The sequence below is a fragment of the Ahaetulla prasina genome, chromosome 2, assembly GCF_028640845.1.
Source record: "Ahaetulla prasina isolate Xishuangbanna chromosome 2, ASM2864084v1, whole genome shotgun sequence".
NCBI classification, from domain to species: Eukaryota; Metazoa; Chordata; class Lepidosauria; order Squamata; family Colubridae; genus Ahaetulla; species Ahaetulla prasina.
Window position 1 is genome coordinate 98372481 of NC_080540.1, and position 17580 is coordinate 98390060.

A 17580-nucleotide genomic window follows, 5' to 3' on the forward strand; every position below is an offset into this window, starting at 1 on the left:
CAAAAGAATCCCTCCTTAAACACTCCATGTCTACAGTCTGGGCTTTAAAGAATAAGCATTGTGGCATGGAGAGTCACAGGAATTGTTCAGCCAAGGAATTCCTCAATCTATTGTAGGAATTTAGCACCCACCCCCCTCCTAGAAGAATGAAATATTCTAGGAAATATTTTAAAAAGCAGAATATTATACCTTCCTGGATGAGAAAAGGAGAAACATGCTCTTGGAAAGCGGCCCCCACCTTTGTTAATAGCCCCAGAAAGACAAAAGACATCTTATCTACAACACAGAAGACCTTCAGCTCCAGGGTGATGGGATTAAGACATGGCCCTCAGGACATGATAGGATTAGCCTCTACCCATCTCACCACATGGCACCTGGGAAGATTACATCAGCCAGCAAGACTCAGGCAAGCTTGAGGGACAACCTACAATGTTAGCTAAGACTCCCACCCCCTGGGAGTCTGACAGCCAATCAGGATACTCTTCCTGTGCCCCAGAAAGGTCAAAGCTCAGAAAAAGCATAAAGCCAGGGAGCACACAGGATCTCGGCCCCTTTTCTGTTCAGGATCTCAAGCCATGTGATCCTGACCACCATTAAACCATCTTTCCAAGCAGTCTCCATGTTTCCAGTGTCTTTGTCCCCACTTGGAACTGAACCCAGATGGATATTTCTTCCAACAATATCAATAACTGATGGAAATCTCCAGATAAACTCAAATGTTCAAAAGGTGGAATTCTAATACTATTAAGAAACTTAAATTCAAATATGACTTAATAAATATAATATGGTTGCAAGTATTAAATGTGCAAAAAATTAATAAGGAATGCAAAAGAATTTCAGTGGAGTGTCCAGAATTTGAATAGTGCTTCTAAAAATGAATGTTATCCCTTCAGATACTTGTCATTTAAAAATTGTACAATATTCCTGCAAGAAACAACTGCAGATATGAAATATACACGGAAATAAAGAAATCCAGTATCAAACAATTTGAAATTTTAAGCTTAAAAGAAAGTCAAATATGACTATAGAAGAAGAAGATGTCCAGAAAAGTTGTTGTTATAGACAAAACCTCTGTGGTCTAGCCAGTGGTGAGATTCAGCCAGTTCGCACCACTTCGGGAGAACCAGTTGTTAACTTTCTGAGTAGTTTGGCAAACTGGTTGTTGGAAGAAATCATTATGGCAGAGAACCGGTTGTTAAATTACTTGAATCCCACCACTGGTTTTTAAAATGGCCAATCAACTTAGGTGACTATTAAAGAGTGTACAAAATGTGAAACTTTTCAAACTGGAAATGCCTTTTTTGAATTTGAATCAGTTGATTTGTGTTGAAAACAATGCCAAGCTTAAAACACTTCCAGAAGGCCATTTTGAATGCAAATGAACGTTTAGAACTCAAAACAATTCCTTCAAAATGACTGAATTTGGGTCATTTCAAATTTGTACTATTCAAATTTGAAATATTTTGCACTTCACTAATAGTGGCACTAAAATAAAGAAGATGCCTTTATAATTTATAATTAAAACATATAAGGATATACCCTATAGTGCAATGCCGTAGTTAAGAACTGAGGACAGAAAAACCTGGGTTCAAACTGCCACTCAAACACAAAACTCTCTAGGTGAATGTAGCCAGTTACTCTCAGCCCAACCAATCTCTCAGTGTGGGAATAAAATGAGGAGAAATATAATAAGATCCAGGAATTTAAGATAAACTGTCATGAATTCCTGGAGGAAAGGCAGAAAGCAAATAAATATTAATTTGATTGCTGAGATGAAAAATGATATATTAAACTGGTTTTTATTGTTTTAAATCTATATACAGTTTTGTTCTTCTTGCTAAATTGTCCTTTCTAGTTGAGCCATCTCCATCTTATGAATGCTTAATGTTTTTCCTCAAGAAAAATGCCAGATATATCCTGGATTAAAAAACCCAATTAATACAGCAATAGCTCAACAACATAAAAACTACAATTACTTCATTACTTCACGGGCAAGGAACATCTGAAAATACCATTTTTGAATAACCAAGTTAATCCTCCCAAGCACAATCAAATAATGTATGTGTACCATGTCCATAGTAAATGAAATACCTGAATGAAATGAGGCAATAAGATTCTCAGATACTATAAAAGGAATCTCAATAGCTTAATTACTTTGTTTTGTCTGTGCTTTTACAAATATGCCTCCAAGGATTACACAGCATATTTCAAACAAATAAATAACAAAAAAATTTTTTTAAGAGAATTGATTGCATCATCCATGTTATTCAGGAAATCTAGCCAGTAAAAACGTCATTAATATGTGCCATCTTTTTCAAAGAATATCTTCTTCAAAGGTTTTTTTTCTTTCGGAATCAGGTTTCAATTCACCATATTTTGCTATAATAAACTGGATCGTTAACCAACACCCAAGCTAATTAAATGCTGAAGTATTATTTGGATTACCATATTCACTAATATGATTTCTTCTAATAAGCAGATAATAAGGGACATAACCTTAACTCATATAGTTCCACAGAGCTAACCTCATTCTTCTCCTGACAAGTTTTTCCCCTGAAAATCTTGCTAAGACAATGTTTGACTAAAGAATCAAGTCATCTATTAAACAGACAAATGCATCATCGCACAAAGAATACATCCTATAAAACGCATACTAGGAATCAGTTGCAGACTCTTTTCATGTACCTAAACATGAACTTCACATCTTGTAGAACAGCATATCTCTCGCAACTAAGGTCCAGAAAAGCCTCTCTGGGTCAGCCATTGTCCTAATTATTAGATGGATAGGCCAGAATATTTACAAATCTACTTATGGGTATTGTCAAAAGATCAATGCAATAAACAGAACAGCATCTGCTAATAAAAAAACACTGCTGAGAAAAGGCATGTTATAAAATGTAATTCTATCAAGATAATCCTCACCTCAATTTCTTCTGATTGCATTAGGAGATCACATGGTGGTTTTACCGCTTTGGGACGGTTGACAAGCCAATACGCAATGATAGCTGCAAAGGCACCAATGCCCACCAAAGTAGAAGCTGGCAGGCTTCGGAAAAACTGGCTGAAATCTTCAAATTCTGGAAGGCGTAAATTCCTTAGAATCTCTTGTACTTGCATCTTTTCAAAGACTGAAATGGCCACCTCTGCAGGATCCAGAGAAGAAATAATGGAATTAAGTTGACAAGGTCTAACAATTACAGAGCAGAGAAAGAAGAATGCTTCGTAAGTTTGAAGGCCAAAATTCAATTTACAATCTCAGCACGATAAATTACAGTGCAATTGTTAAAATGTTCCCAGACTTAAATTAGTTAACCAGAAGCCATGGGGCGGACCTAAACATTACTTTTAAAATGATAATTTTAAATTTGCCATCAAGTTGGTGTTGACTCTTAGTGATTACATAGATTTTCTACAGAAACTTTCAAAATAGGGATACAACTTTCTATTCTGACAAGACAAGAAGCAATTGATGGAAGCTAACCAAGGAGAGAAGAAACCTAGAACTAAGGAGAAATTTCCTGACAGGGAGAACAATCAACTACTAGTGGAACAGTTTGCCTCCAAAAGTTGTGAGTGTTCTGTGTTCTATGATTGGTTCTTTCAAACACTTCCTATGAGGTTTGAAGCCACTGTGAAGTGAGAGTCTTGTTTGTTTGTTTGTTTGTTTGTTTGTTTATTTATTTATTTATTGCACATGTACACTACTAAATCTGGAGCAAGCTGTGTTGATATACATAAATATAAAACAGATATATAATTACAACTGCCAATCAATAAAAGCAATGAAGTAACAATCACATGCACCAGTATAATCAATCATGGCAATACAGCACTATACTTCAAAAGCCCCGTGGAACAGTCCTATCATGGAGTTCATACAATGACTACAATAAGGGTCACAAGGTTGAAGTGGTCCTTACACACTAGCACACGGGCTTCTGCCATTTGAAACAATTGTATTTTTCGTGCACATTGCAGCAGTCTAGTCAATGAAATTCTAATTCCCAGAATATATTCTGCTTCACAGTATTTCCAAGAAAAGAAAGAAATAGGACATTTGCCACTTAATTGCCAGTCTTTTTTTTTATTTATGTCCAAATTTAAAATAGTACAAAATTGGGGAAAAAGAAAAAGGAAGAAAAAACGAACATCAAACAATGACAATATAAAAACCATGTGTACAAAATATAACAAATAACAAATATATTATTAGCACTAAGGTTAAATATAAATTGTCCACCCTAGTTGAATGCCAAAAAATATGTCTGATAGATCTGGTACATTCTCCCCCCTTATATAACAGGTCTACAAGTAATTAGAAAGTATCTCATTTATGTTTAATAAAAATACCGTACTATGTTTCATTAAAAAATCACTTATGTGGAAATCTATTTATCTAACAATCCAATGACACTATTATCTATTCACTGTATATAAAACAGTCAACAGGTAACCCCAAGAATAAAACTAATTTCTGAAGCCCTCTGTTTAGCATCAATTATTGTATTTAATGAGCAGAAAGTCCACAAATGCTTCCAACCTCTTATAAATTTTCTAATCCATCTCTAATCAATGCTTTTAATTTCACCATCTCTGCTAGTTCAGTAAATTTTAAAGTTCATTCTTTAATAGTCAGCATCTCTTTTTCTTTCCAATACCTAGCGTACAATTGCCAGTCTTTCTGATTAAAATAATGTATATACTCACTCTAGATTATTGTGTATGTGTGGTAACACCTCTCCTGTGACAACAAACTCTTACTAAGAAAAGATGCTGTCAAAACAAATTCATTTCTTTGATGCCATGGTCTATGTAATGTGATTTTTTCATTTTGAATATTAAATCCTGGTAAAAAAATACTGCAAAATGATGACAAGATATGACAGTTTTCCTAGACTGCATACTAAATATGTAGACTTCAATGTGAGAATAACTACAGAACTTTGTACCGAGGATAGTTGATATATGTTTATTTTCAGTTTTTGAAATGATTCCTTGAAAAAAGGAAACAACAAAGTTTGTCAAGTAATTTGGTCAAATTTTTTATTATATACTTCTGTGATGTCCTTATGTTTAAAATCTTTAGATTAGGAAACACAGCGTATACATCTTTGTTAAATCTAAAATGAATTGAACTTTCTGCTGCTGTGCTTCTTTTGAGTTGAATAGAGAAAGAGAAAAAAATTAACAAGGCATCACAAACCATGAACATATTGTAATAGGTACTACTCATCCTGTCTGTCTTTATGACTGCCAAGAAGAACCTATCCAACATAGGTCCTAATCTTCTGATGGAGTAGATTGAACCTCACAGATGTGTGTCAACATCATCATTGCATTCTTTCCATCATGCTAAGCTCCACCTTCCTACATGCTAGGCTCCACTTTCCTATTACTGCATTTGCATAGTTTTCTTGCAATTAGAGAACATCAATACTACTTATCAGCAGTTTGTGGCTTCTGTTAAACGTGCCTTTTGGGTTGCAGTCTTCTCCACTAGTTGAAGCCTAACACGAATCCTTAAACAGCTTGGAGATATAAGCCTATCTGTTTGAAGGAGCAGCTTTCTCCATATATTACAAGCATGGACCTCCAAAGTTTTATTGCAGGTGCTACCTGGGAAGATACCTGTTGGAAATGAATAGGGCAAGAGCTTTCTGCAGGATGCACCAGATATTTGGAGTCTTCCCTCTCATTTCTATACTCAAGCCTTTGTTTCCTAATAGTTTATTTTCAACTGAGAAATCATATAATGCAATGTATTGCTCTCATTTATAGAATTTATATTGTACTTTGATGTTATATTGTTATATTATTACTGTTGGATTTCATCAATTAGAATTTTTACTTATAATAATTAATGGCTGACATACTGAAGCAGTGAATAATAAAGATGATATATACCCATGTTTCCCCAAAAATAAGACATTCCCTGATGATAAACCCAATCGTGCTTTTGAGCGCATGTGCTAAAATAATCCTCCTCCGAAAATAATCCCTCCCCAAAAATATTTAAACGCAGAGCTGGAAATCAGGTAAGATGGCAAGAGGAGCCCCATCTTGCTCCACACACCCCAAAATAATAAGACCTCCCCCAAAATAAGGCATATTTTAGGATTCAAAAAAATAAAAGGGTCTTATTTTCGGGGAAACACGGTACCTGTAAATAAATGAATGAGGTAACAGCAGAGAAATAAACGTTATTTATGCTAATACTGTAACAAGCATATGAAAAGTATGGCTTCTCTCGAAACATACTACAACAAACTTACTATTTCTCTATACATAAGTGAAAATTAAAAAGATATATACCAGGGGTATCAAACTCGATTTCATTGAGGGTCACATCAGGGTTGTGTTTGACCTTGGGGGCCAGGGTGAGCATCAGCAGCTCGACATCACTCGTGTCAGGGGTGTCTGTGGTGGCCCAAGTGCTCTGCCAGCTAAAACGGGCTCCTGAGCTCTGTTTTCAGCCATTACGGCCTCCTGCCGCCCTCTGCCAGTGAAAACAGAGCTCAGGGGGGCATACGAGCGCCCCGAGCTCCGTTTTCGCTGGCAGAGGCACAGCGGGCGAGTCCTTTGCTAGCCCCATGGCAGCCCCATGGGCTAGATCTAAGCACCACACTGGCCAGATCTGGCCCCCGGGCCTTGAGTTTGACACCCCTGGATATATAATAACCGAAGTACGGATGAAGTCATTTCTCTGGGCTGAACCATAGCCCTATGGTTTAAATTATGATACAATTAAATATATTTCAGAAATGAATGGTAAATTTGGTAAACCTAACTTTTGATGGTTATCATAGAGAAATTAAGAAGCAGAAAGGAGTTCCAAAGACAGCAGTTGTCATGTCTCAGAAGTTTCACTTATGACCATCACTTCAATAAATCACTCTTTAATTTCTCTGTTTTATTTCTTTACAAGCTAAATTCCAGCAAATGTTGGGGGGGGGCTTTTTCTTTGCTTATATTTTAATTGCAACATATCACTTCCTTCCACCCTCTTTCTTTCCCTACTACTGGACTAATAATTCTAAAAAAAATTCTTGGTTATTCTTCATTTTTTTTTAATTAACCAAGGAAAGTAAATTACTCTAATTCTTATCCTTTTTGATTTAATCCTCCTTAAGGAATGTGGGTCACTTTGTTAAGAATGAATTGCATTTATAGAGGGTGATCAAATGTCATGTGGTACATTTTTTGTTAAAATGGCTTAAGAAATAATTGTTATTATTCATATAATAATACACCAGCAGAGGGACTACAGTATAAAAGACAGATCTCATTACATTTCTAAAAGCGGCCACTAAGCACATATAAATATGCCTGATGGATGAGGTAGTAAAATACCATACTTTCTTGCTGGAGGGCAATTTCGGGGACTGGTCCAGAGAAGGAAGGCCCTGCCTTGTGAAACAACCAAAAACTCTTCATTTAATAGTGGAACAACAAGGTAGATCTCTCCCCAACCAAATCCAAAAACATGGTATGAATCAAGACCTTTGATGAGGAACAGGTATTCCCATATCTGAGATGGAATGGGACAACTCGGCGCAGCCAGTTCACCAGCTCACCACCACCAAGTCACCTCTGCCAACTGACCACTGCCAAGTGGTTGCAGGACAACTCAATACAGCCAATTTGCCATGGGGACAACACACTATGGGTGGCTGGAAGAAGAGCTGGGTGAGTGAGCGAGCAGGTGGGCAGAATGCATAGAAGCCGCAGCAGCTGGAGGCTTCCCATTTTCACACACCCCACTGCTGCCACTACCTCGCCAAGCTCTGAGCCATTCAGAGTTCAGGCAGTTTGGTGTGGCAGTGTTTGCACCATTTAATAGCAGTTCCAGTGGGTGGGGTGGCACAGTGGGGAGGTGGTGGTGCATCCCATTTTCACACCCAGTGGCAGAGGAAGACGATATGAAAATGAGATGCATCAGCCGCCTCCTTACCACCCATTCCATCCACTGCGGAATGGCCTGAACTCCGAACAGCCTAGACCTTGGCAGGCCAGCAGCAGCAGCAGTAGCAGTGGGGGATGTGAAAATGGGAAGCCTTGGTCTCTGCGTTTTCCATCACTGCTCTGCATTCTGCCCACCCTGGCTTACCTACCTGCCTGGTTCTCTCTGGCCACCCACAACAAGTTGTCCCCAAGGTGAATTGGCCGTGTTGAGTTTTTCTGTGGCAACTTGGCGGCAGTGAGTTAGCAGAGGCAACTTGGTAATGGAGAGCTGGCAGCAGTGAGCTGGCCATGCCGAGTTGTCTTAGACCCATCTGAGAAATATTAACAAGGGACACCTAGTCCAGGGCATTTTTACTACACACAATACAAAGGTGTCAAACTGCAAATATTAATAATGAATTAGCTGTCATGAAAGATCTCCTTAGCAAAGAAATAAATGCAGTCTCCAGTGTCTTTCACCATGCTGAACTTTAAAAGCAAGAATCCAAGGAATTTTCCCGTCATTCTGCACAGTTTGGGAGATAATAGGTCAAAAAATTCTCTATTCTGTTGTGCAACCAGCAGACTAGGTCCTTTAACTACGGAGACATACTTGGGTATGTCTTTTCTGAGTAGCAGAAAAGATATAGATGAACAAATACCTCTTGGGAGCAAGGCTAAATTAAATCTTTTATGGATGGCTAATGATTTGATGGTGTCCCATTTTTCTTTGTCAAAAATAGTGAACTTTGAGAATTATGGAAAAGCAGGTGAAAGTAAAGATTTAACCTTTTTCCCCAATGAAATTCAATCGCTCAGCTTGTACATAACAATGTTTCTCTTTGTTTCTTTTGGGTCACACAAAACTATTTTGTTTCTTTCAGCCAAATTACAAACCACCAACAAAAGAACAAAGCTTTTCTCTAACAAATTATACGGTAGGGATCACAAGAGTAAAAATACACAGACAGCACCAAAACGTATTTCAAGGAAGAAAATAAATCTTGCTTGGATTTACAAAGAATAAAATACATGTATGTTTGTGGTTCCAAGAGTGCACCTTTCGGAAATTCCCAATTTTCATTTTCTCACCCCATCATTAAGGCCAACAATATTCAAATTCTACAGCAAGGGGTGAATAGAAGATTGTTCAAAGTAGCAATTTTATTTCTTAACACTTCAGCTCCAATCTTGCTTCAGTAGCCAATACAACAAAAGTGAGGGTTTACATACACTGAAAATAGCATTGCTACTTGGTAAGTATAGGCAATCAAGCAGTGGTGAGGAAGCAACTTTTCTGCTTCTTTATTTAAAAAAAATCATCACAATTATTTGCAAAAAATCCAAAAGAATTTTCCAAAATAGAAAAATAAAGAAGTTGCACAGCATTAATATGCACTTACCTCGCTTAACTGTAAAATAGCAGTCATGTACAATTGCTTGAAAGGAAGACAAATCCAGTCCTGGCAGCTTTATAATATAACACTTTATAATATATCACTTTTGGCAGCAAAGGTCAACAATCCTCACTATCTCTTTGCTAATATACTTAACCTATCTAAGAAGCCTACATTAAGAGAGGTCCTGGTGGAGCTGCATCTTTTTTACAGTGTCATTGTGGACTTTAACCTAGAAATCAACAGCACTATCGGACCAAGGACATGTCATAACTTTCCACACTGTCCTTTTAATTGCCCTTCAAGCTCTACTGATTCTTTTGGGGACCTGGTTTCACATGGCCACTTCAGAGTTTTTCCGATCTTGGTACATCTTGGCTATCCAGACTTTCTCTCTTTCTTAGTTTTCTGTTCCCGTTGTAGCTGTAACTGCTTTGGCTGGCTAACACAAGAACTTTTTCAATTACTTCAAGATTCAAATTTCTTTTGCAGCCTATCAGTCTTCTACTGCTACAAGCAGCCATTCATATTCTGGCAGCATTGACTGTGCCTCCCTTCTATATTCAAAACTCCCCTTTGGCCAAGCAAAGTGGAAGCTTGCTAAGTAACACCCTGTTACTATGGCAGCAACCCTTTGTGTTCAGAAGCACCCACAGAGTTGTTTTTGAGAAAGACTGTGTAGGATACATCCTGTAATCACATTTGCAAGATATCTCAAACAACAAGGATAGTAAGATGCTTGCTTGAGAAACTTTTCAGAAATGGGATGTGATTAAACTTTTAATCACCCCCCTCTGCATCTGTAAATTGATTTTTTTATAGTTTACACCTGCTATTTGAGTAGGGGAAAATACAAATCTAATGTAGCTGTACTTGGATCCAATCTTACTCACTTCTCACGGGGCAATTTGGAAAGTGACTTCATTTAATATGAAGCCTATACAACTTGCAATTTACCAAATGTAAATATAGTCCTCTAGTCTAGTCTATCAGAATTATAGATGTCAACTTGTGCCAATTTTTTGGAGATATCTGTAATGATTTTTGAAAAAATATATTTAATTATCTGCTCTCCACTCATGTAAATTAGGGAGTTGACCCTAATGGTTTGTGATCATGTATTTTCATAACAGGGATGTTATTATTCACAATTGATGTCAATATTATTTTTAATTTATTGTATGTCTATTGCTAGTTGATGACCATAATAAAGTTTATATTCATATTCATTCCTCTAGTCTTATTGTGTGGCTTGATTGTCAATCTTTCTGTTTTCCAATGCCAAATACTAGTAAGTTAGTAACTAGTAACTAGTAACTATCTTCAGGAGCACCCGGAGGCTCCAGTTGGTCCAGAATGCGGCTGCGCGGGTGATAGAGGGAGCCCCTCGTGGCTCCCATGTGACACCTCTCCTGCGCAGACTGCACTGGCTACCTGTGGCCTTCCGGGTGTGCTTCAAGGTTTTGGTAACTATCTTCAAAGCGCTCCATGGCATAGGGCCGGGTTACTTACGGGACCGTCTGCTGCCACCGATTGCCTCTCACCGACCCGTGCGCTCTCACAGGGAAGGATTCCTCAGGGTGCCGTCGGCCAGGCAGTGCCGACTGGCGACACCCAGGGGAAGGGCCTTTTCTGTGGGGGCTCCCACCCTCTGGAACAAACTTCCCCCAGGACTTCGCCAACTTCCTGACCTTCGAACCTTTCGCCGCGAACTTAAGACACATCTCTTTATTTGCGCAGGACTGGACTAGAATTTTAAATTTTGAATTTGGTTTTAATTGGGGTTTTTATTACTTTTATTGCTATTTTAAATATTCAGCCTTATTTAATAAGTTTTTTAATTGATGTTTTATTCTGTATTTATATGTATGTTTTTTATCTGGCTGTAAACCGCCCTGAGTCCTTCGGGAGATAGGGCGGTATAAAAATGTGAATAAATAAATAAATAAATAAATAAATAAATAAATAAATAAATAAATAAATAAATAAATAAATAAAAGTTGTAGTTAGTCACCCAACTTTCCAGATATGTTCAAATATAGTCTGTGCTTCTTAACATGTGAGGCATGGTCCAATATGTTTAGAAGATTCCTAGCTAAAAAAGACTGCTCTAGATTTATCAACAAAGTACAATTATGGAAATCAGTTCAAAGCTACCATCAATAATTTTATTTTAATGACAGCAAGAAAACATGGTAGTTTCACAGTAATGTTTACGACTCACCCAAACAAACTTCTAAACTTTGTTTTCTGAATAACAAGAACAAAACTTTGCAATATTCTTTGTACCAGAGTTTCTGTAAAGCAACTATTATTTTATGCCTATGCAATCTAGAATTTACCATACATATATGGTTAAGCACTTGATTTTATGCCAGAGCAAGGACTTTACTGTGAGGATCCAAAATATTGTGACTGCATAATTAACCCTAGAATTTCTACCTCATATGTTGATTTGGTGGAAACCATCATAATGGTTTGGAAAAAAATTAACTAAAGGCAAAAGTCTTTGATTAGACCAAAATTCACAGTGCAAAAGTATTGTGTTCTATAGGTTTACTTTCATTTATCATACATAGGCATTGGAAGTTTATTAAATCTGCCATCCAGTACTGCTGATGGCAAGGCATTAATATGGGCTCTTGAAAATGTCTATTGATACTTAAGAGTGAGTAGAAGTATTGTGTGGTGAAATCAGAATAACTTTGGTACGATTTCAAGAAAGACTGATACAAACTTTTTAAAATCTCCTATGTTATAGCAAATGGCAGCACTTATATGACCTTACATAATCCCCAAAAGGGTCAGAGCTAATTAGTGCTTTGGTGGGAAAGCACCAGGGATATGGGAAAGTCTAGAAAATTAAGGGGGGGGGGAATTTACCAGAAGGTGGTAAAGACAATCCACCTCTGTACACTGCTAGGAAAACTACACATTCATGTCACCATCAGAGTCAAATTTTATTCAAAGGAGTATTTATAATTCAGTTCCTTGATAGCATTAATATGTTTCATGGATTGACATCACTAGACAAATTCATAGAGCTGATAAAATAAACTTATAGTAAGCAATCTTGACAGTAAAAACAGACCTACAAAAAGAGTGCCTGAAGCAGGTTTCTCTATTCATGGGCAATATTTTAAGTAATTTGCTAGATAAAGCAGCTGGTTTAGGGAACAGATGCAGCAGTAAACTGTCCAGAAATATACTAATTAGTGCTGCTATTAAAACACTGGTGTCATGACCTGCAGCATCCACCAGGTACCAGCTGAAGATAACAGAGTGTTATTAAAAGCAGCCCAAATATAGATAGTCCTTGATTTACAGCAATTCATTTAGTCGCCATTCCAAGTTACAACCGCACTGAAAAAAGTGACTTATGTCCGTTGTTCACACTTGCAGCCATTGCAGCATCCCCATGGTCACATGATAAAAATTTGGATGCTCAGCAATGGGTTCATATTTATGATGGTTGCAGTGTCCCAGGGTCATGTGATCACCTTTTTTGACTTTCTGATATGCAAAGTCTACAGGTTACTAACTTAATAACTGCAGTGATTCACTTAACAACTTTGGCAAGTAAGATTGTAAAATAGGGCAACATTCCCTTAACAACTGTCTCACTTAGCAACATAAATTTTGGACTCAGTTGTGGTCGTAATTTGATAACTACCTGTAAATTACTATAGCCTAAATTAAAGTTGATTATTACATGTGAAAGAATTGATGTACGTGGTAGATATGTTACTAATGAGATGCAGTGGTAAATTAGCTTTTAGTACCAAATGAGTTGTGTTCGAAGTCTTTCAGAAGGAATATACTCATAGTCAAGCAATGGAATCAGTCCATTCAGAGTAATTCAATTCCAGCCCTCAAATACCTCCATTTGCCTGATTAAAGTTTCTTTTTCTTCATCCTCATAGATCACTTTAAAAAAGATTGTTCACACTTGCCTTGAGCATCCTATTTTATTTTAGAGTATAACCAATTAATCATGTGGGTGGAAGGCAACATTCAATAGAAAAAAAATTAAGATACCTGAAGCAATAACTCAATATCAAGATTTGAGAGATAACACAATGATATAAGCATGGTCAGGTAAAAAAGAACCTGAACAATATTTTATTTAGAGACCTAGTTCTTGAACAAGCCATATGACTTCAATTTCTGAACCCTACATGGCTTTAGATGCCTCATTCAATAAAACTACAAAATACATTAACAAGAGAGTTCCATATCCTGAGGGTCTTTTTAGAATATCTTCTGCAAACCACTCTATTAGTGCCTGAGGAACAGGATAAGGGATTGTTTGTTGACCTTAGATTTTTGTAATGTCTCTCAAGGTCTCCTAGCTTAGAAGCTTTGACTGTTACTTAGAAGAGTGCTCAGATTTACAAAAAGGGAAAAAAGACTGATTCCTTGCTCACCTAAAAAAGTAGGAAACCTACTTTTAATTGCAAGATTAGTTCATTGCCACCATATTTCTAAATGCTTTCATGGAAGAGGGGAAAAATCATTGACATATAATGCTCCTAAACACTGAGAAAACAAACTAGCTTCCATTTGTCCTAGATAAAAATGCAACTGGATTAAATGATTCAGATTTTTTTTTCAAAAGAGGCTTAAACTACTTTAGTTCATATGGCTTCCTTCCCCCTATGTCAATATACAACAAAAAGGAAATAAAAATACCTGAACAAATGATGCCTATGTGAATAACTGAGCAAACTAATATATTCTTCACTGGAGACATATTAATCCATATTGTAACAAAGAATCCAGAATAATACCAAACTAAATTGTGTTTATCATTAGGTAATCCTAGAAGATCTTTTCAAGCTCAGGCTCTGCTAATAATTGGTAGGATAAATTTAAATCAGAGCACATATGAACTTGCATACATATACACATAAATCACTGTAAAAACTAAATTAGTCTAAAAACAAATACATTACATATTATTACAGTATTGTGTTCTCTCTCTCTCACACACACACACACACACCCCTATCAATGCAAACTTTAAAAGCATGTTTTTTTAAAAAAATCCATCATTATTTTTATCTCTTCATTCCAGTGATGCAGATATTATTTGGCTAGATCCCTGCAAAAGTTAACTTTGATTTATATCCCAGAATGGATGGGAAATGACTATGTCCTTATTTTCCTAAGTTAAGAAGGGATCTAACACTTACACAGTTCAAACAAACAAATTATTTTTCAGAATTAAGAAGTAGAGGACCACAGCAAAGTCTAGGAAGAAAGAGCAGGAAGCTACCCTTCACTAATTAGGAGGTTAGCAGGCTAACTTTCAGCCTTCTTCCATTTTAAAGGCTTATCACATGGAACATATTTATTGAACCTTCTAATATTCCCAGTAAAGATAAAACAAGTCTTCAATATTAATGCTCAAAAATAAATAGTGTACTCATCCCAAACCTTACATGTAAGCCTATGTGTCATACGTTCAAGAACAATTTTTTTTTATAACCTTCATTATGGTTTGGGGAAATTTTCCAGCAGGGTGGGACCGGCAGCCAGGCATGGGTAAGACTCCGTCTGCTGACCAATGGGATCGAGTCTGCTAGTTGTTAAGCACCTCCTCCTCCTGGTGCTTCCCATCTTTCAGACTCGATCTGACTGGGACAGACACTTTTTGTCTGAGCTGCTGCTTCCCTAATTGAATTAGTCAACCTTAGAAAACCTTCAAAAACCTTTAGCGAGAAGGGTGAGATAGCCCAAAACCACTTTCTCAGCGGCTGCTGTCATCGGGGTAGAGGCTTCCAGCTGTTGGTCAAGCGCTCCTCCCTCAGCGTGAAGGGCGCCCCAGCCTGATACCGCTGGGGTCAGTTAAAATCGCCGTGTGGAGAGGAGACGATCTAAGATCTCCCCACTGCCAGCATGATCGGCGGCTGCTGAACTCTGCTGAAGGCTGCACCGCGGCATGATCTTGCAGCAGCAGATCTATTCGGGCGCTCCTTGGCTCTGTCCCTATTGCCCCTGCCGGAACGAGTAGCCGCAGAGCCGACCACATTGCCTGCCAGAGCACCAAGCCTGGGATCATTGTTCCAGCTTCGGGAGCGGCACAAATCGGGTAAGGCCGCTCCGATTATTTGGCCACCTCCGGCTCCTATTCAGCCGCATGGCTCCACTTACTGTCTCTCCTGTGGCCCAGTGAGAGCGAAAGGGGAAGGCCTCATTTTATTCTACCTGGAAGCAGGGGTGAAATCTAAAAATTTTCCCTACCGGTTCTGTGAGGCGTGGCTTAATTAGTGGGCGTGGCTTGGTGGTCAGATGACTGGGTGGGCGTTGCCAATAACAATAAATAATAAAAATAATAAACAAAGTATAGAAAACAATAAGAGGTACCAAAAACCAACTTCCACACTTTACACACATACAACACAACACAACTGACTCACACACAATATAAAAGCAGCTGCACTTCACCCAAAATGGCCCCGGAAGCAAGCAGGAACTTCACACAGCCACAAAAAGCTCAAAAACCAACTTTCACACTTTACACATACACAAGATAACACAACACAACTGACTCACACACACAAAATGCCACATACAGCTTTGTGAGATTTTGTGTGTTTATGTAGTTAGAGTGAATCACTACAGAAACACACCAAATCTCAGAAAGCTGCACAAATATTTTATGTTATTATTTTATTTTATTTATATTTTTTAGATCAGGAGTCTCCAACCTTAGTAACTTTAAGGTTTGTGGACTTCAATTCCCAGAGTTCCTCAGCCAGCAAAGCAGGCAGATTGAGTTGCTCACTGAGGAAATGGATTGCAGGCAGGCAGATTCAGTTGCTAGCAGATGCAACTGATGTAAAGCATGGCTTTGCGAGCTCGAAAGGAGCAGCAATAAGGCAAGTGGGGACAGGGCACTGGGTGGGCATGGGTGGGGACTATTGTAAAAGGTTGTTAAAAATGATTTTAAAAGCCTGTGATTATCAGGCAACTCAGCTGGGATCACCAGAGGAAAAAAAGATTTTAAAAGGCTTCTCTGATGATCCCAGTTGAAGTTCCCTCATCGCAGCCCAGAACCTCTTAAAATAACTGTTTTAACAAACTCTTCAGCTAAAGAGCTTGTAGAAAACATGTTTTTTTAAGGTTCTGGTGATGAGGAACTCAGCTGGGATCACCAGAGGAGCCTTTTAAAACCTTTTTATTTACAACCTCTTCGGCCGAAGAAGTTGTTAAAAAAAAAGAGTTTAAAGGGTTCTAACGATCCCAGCTGAGCCGCGGGATCATCAAAGCCTTTTTTTTTTAAAGGCATGTTTTCAGCTGAAGAAAAACTGCTTTTAAAAGTTTAAAAAAAAACCCTCTGATGATGGTGTGGCTCAGCTAGGGCAGGGGGTGGGGCCAGGGATTTTTGCTACAAGTTCTCCAAATCACTAGCCGCCATCGCTACTGGATCGGGCGAGCTGGTCCAAACCGGGAGCATTTCACCCCTGCCTAGAAGCATTTCAGCCTTCCTTGCCTCCAATTGGGAGTTATTTTGCTCAGGTCTTGACCACGTGCAGTTTAGAGGCGTTTCAAGGAATTAGAGGCCTTTCAAGTACCTATCCAAGATGGCCACCATCCCACCCACCTGGGCTAGTAAAAGGGCCCAGCAGCCACAGCCCTCTAATTGGGCTAGCTCACACCCAGTACCAGGCCCCTCGGGTATCAGAACCCCTTCCAAGGTAGAGGCTTCACAGGCCACAGAGGCAAAGCCCCACAAGCGGGCTTCTAAAACTTCAGAAAGGGAGGCTTTACAACGCCAGAAGACCATGGAAAAAGCAATAAAGCGGGCAGTTAAGGAATCTACCTGCAGCCCAACCTCCACTGCAGGTCTCTGAAGCACCCATGGCCCCTTTATCACCGGATGGCTCAGTTGACTCCTCCCAGCTGCAAAACACTTCTGACTTGTTTCACCCTCTGCCTAACCCAGAGGTGGTGGTGGTCCCTGCGGACCCACAAATAGATAGGCCATCTAGTCATTCCGCTACGGCCACATTCACCCCAACTGCCTCGGGTTGCCAACAGGAACCTAAGGTCATGCTCCAATTCCCAGAAGGCATAGCAGATATGACTGCAGCGGCTGTCCAAAGAGGCATTGCTGCCAGTATGCAGATGAGGACCCAGTCTCTGAATATGCAGACTCACAGGCCAGTCAGCATCTAGTTCATGAACAAGTCAATCCTCAAGTTGCTGATTTCCAAGCACATTCACCCACTCAGAT

At 38.6% G+C, this 17580-nt stretch overlaps 1 protein-coding gene across 3 annotated transcripts in view; it reads right to left on the reverse strand.

Moving 5' to 3' along the window:
- Positions 1–17580, reverse strand: part of ACSL6 (acyl-CoA synthetase long chain family member 6) — a 105179-nt gene that overhangs the window by 40623 nt on the left and 46976 nt on the right. For all 3 annotated transcript variants that reach the window (XM_058171398.1, XM_058171397.1, XM_058171396.1), the window contains exon 2: positions 2923–3143. In XM_058171398.1, the coding sequence (XP_058027381.1) occupies positions 2923–3117 (195 nt within the window). In that variant the 5' untranslated portion in view covers positions 3118–3143. The remainder of the gene's footprint in view (positions 1–2922; positions 3144–17580) is intronic.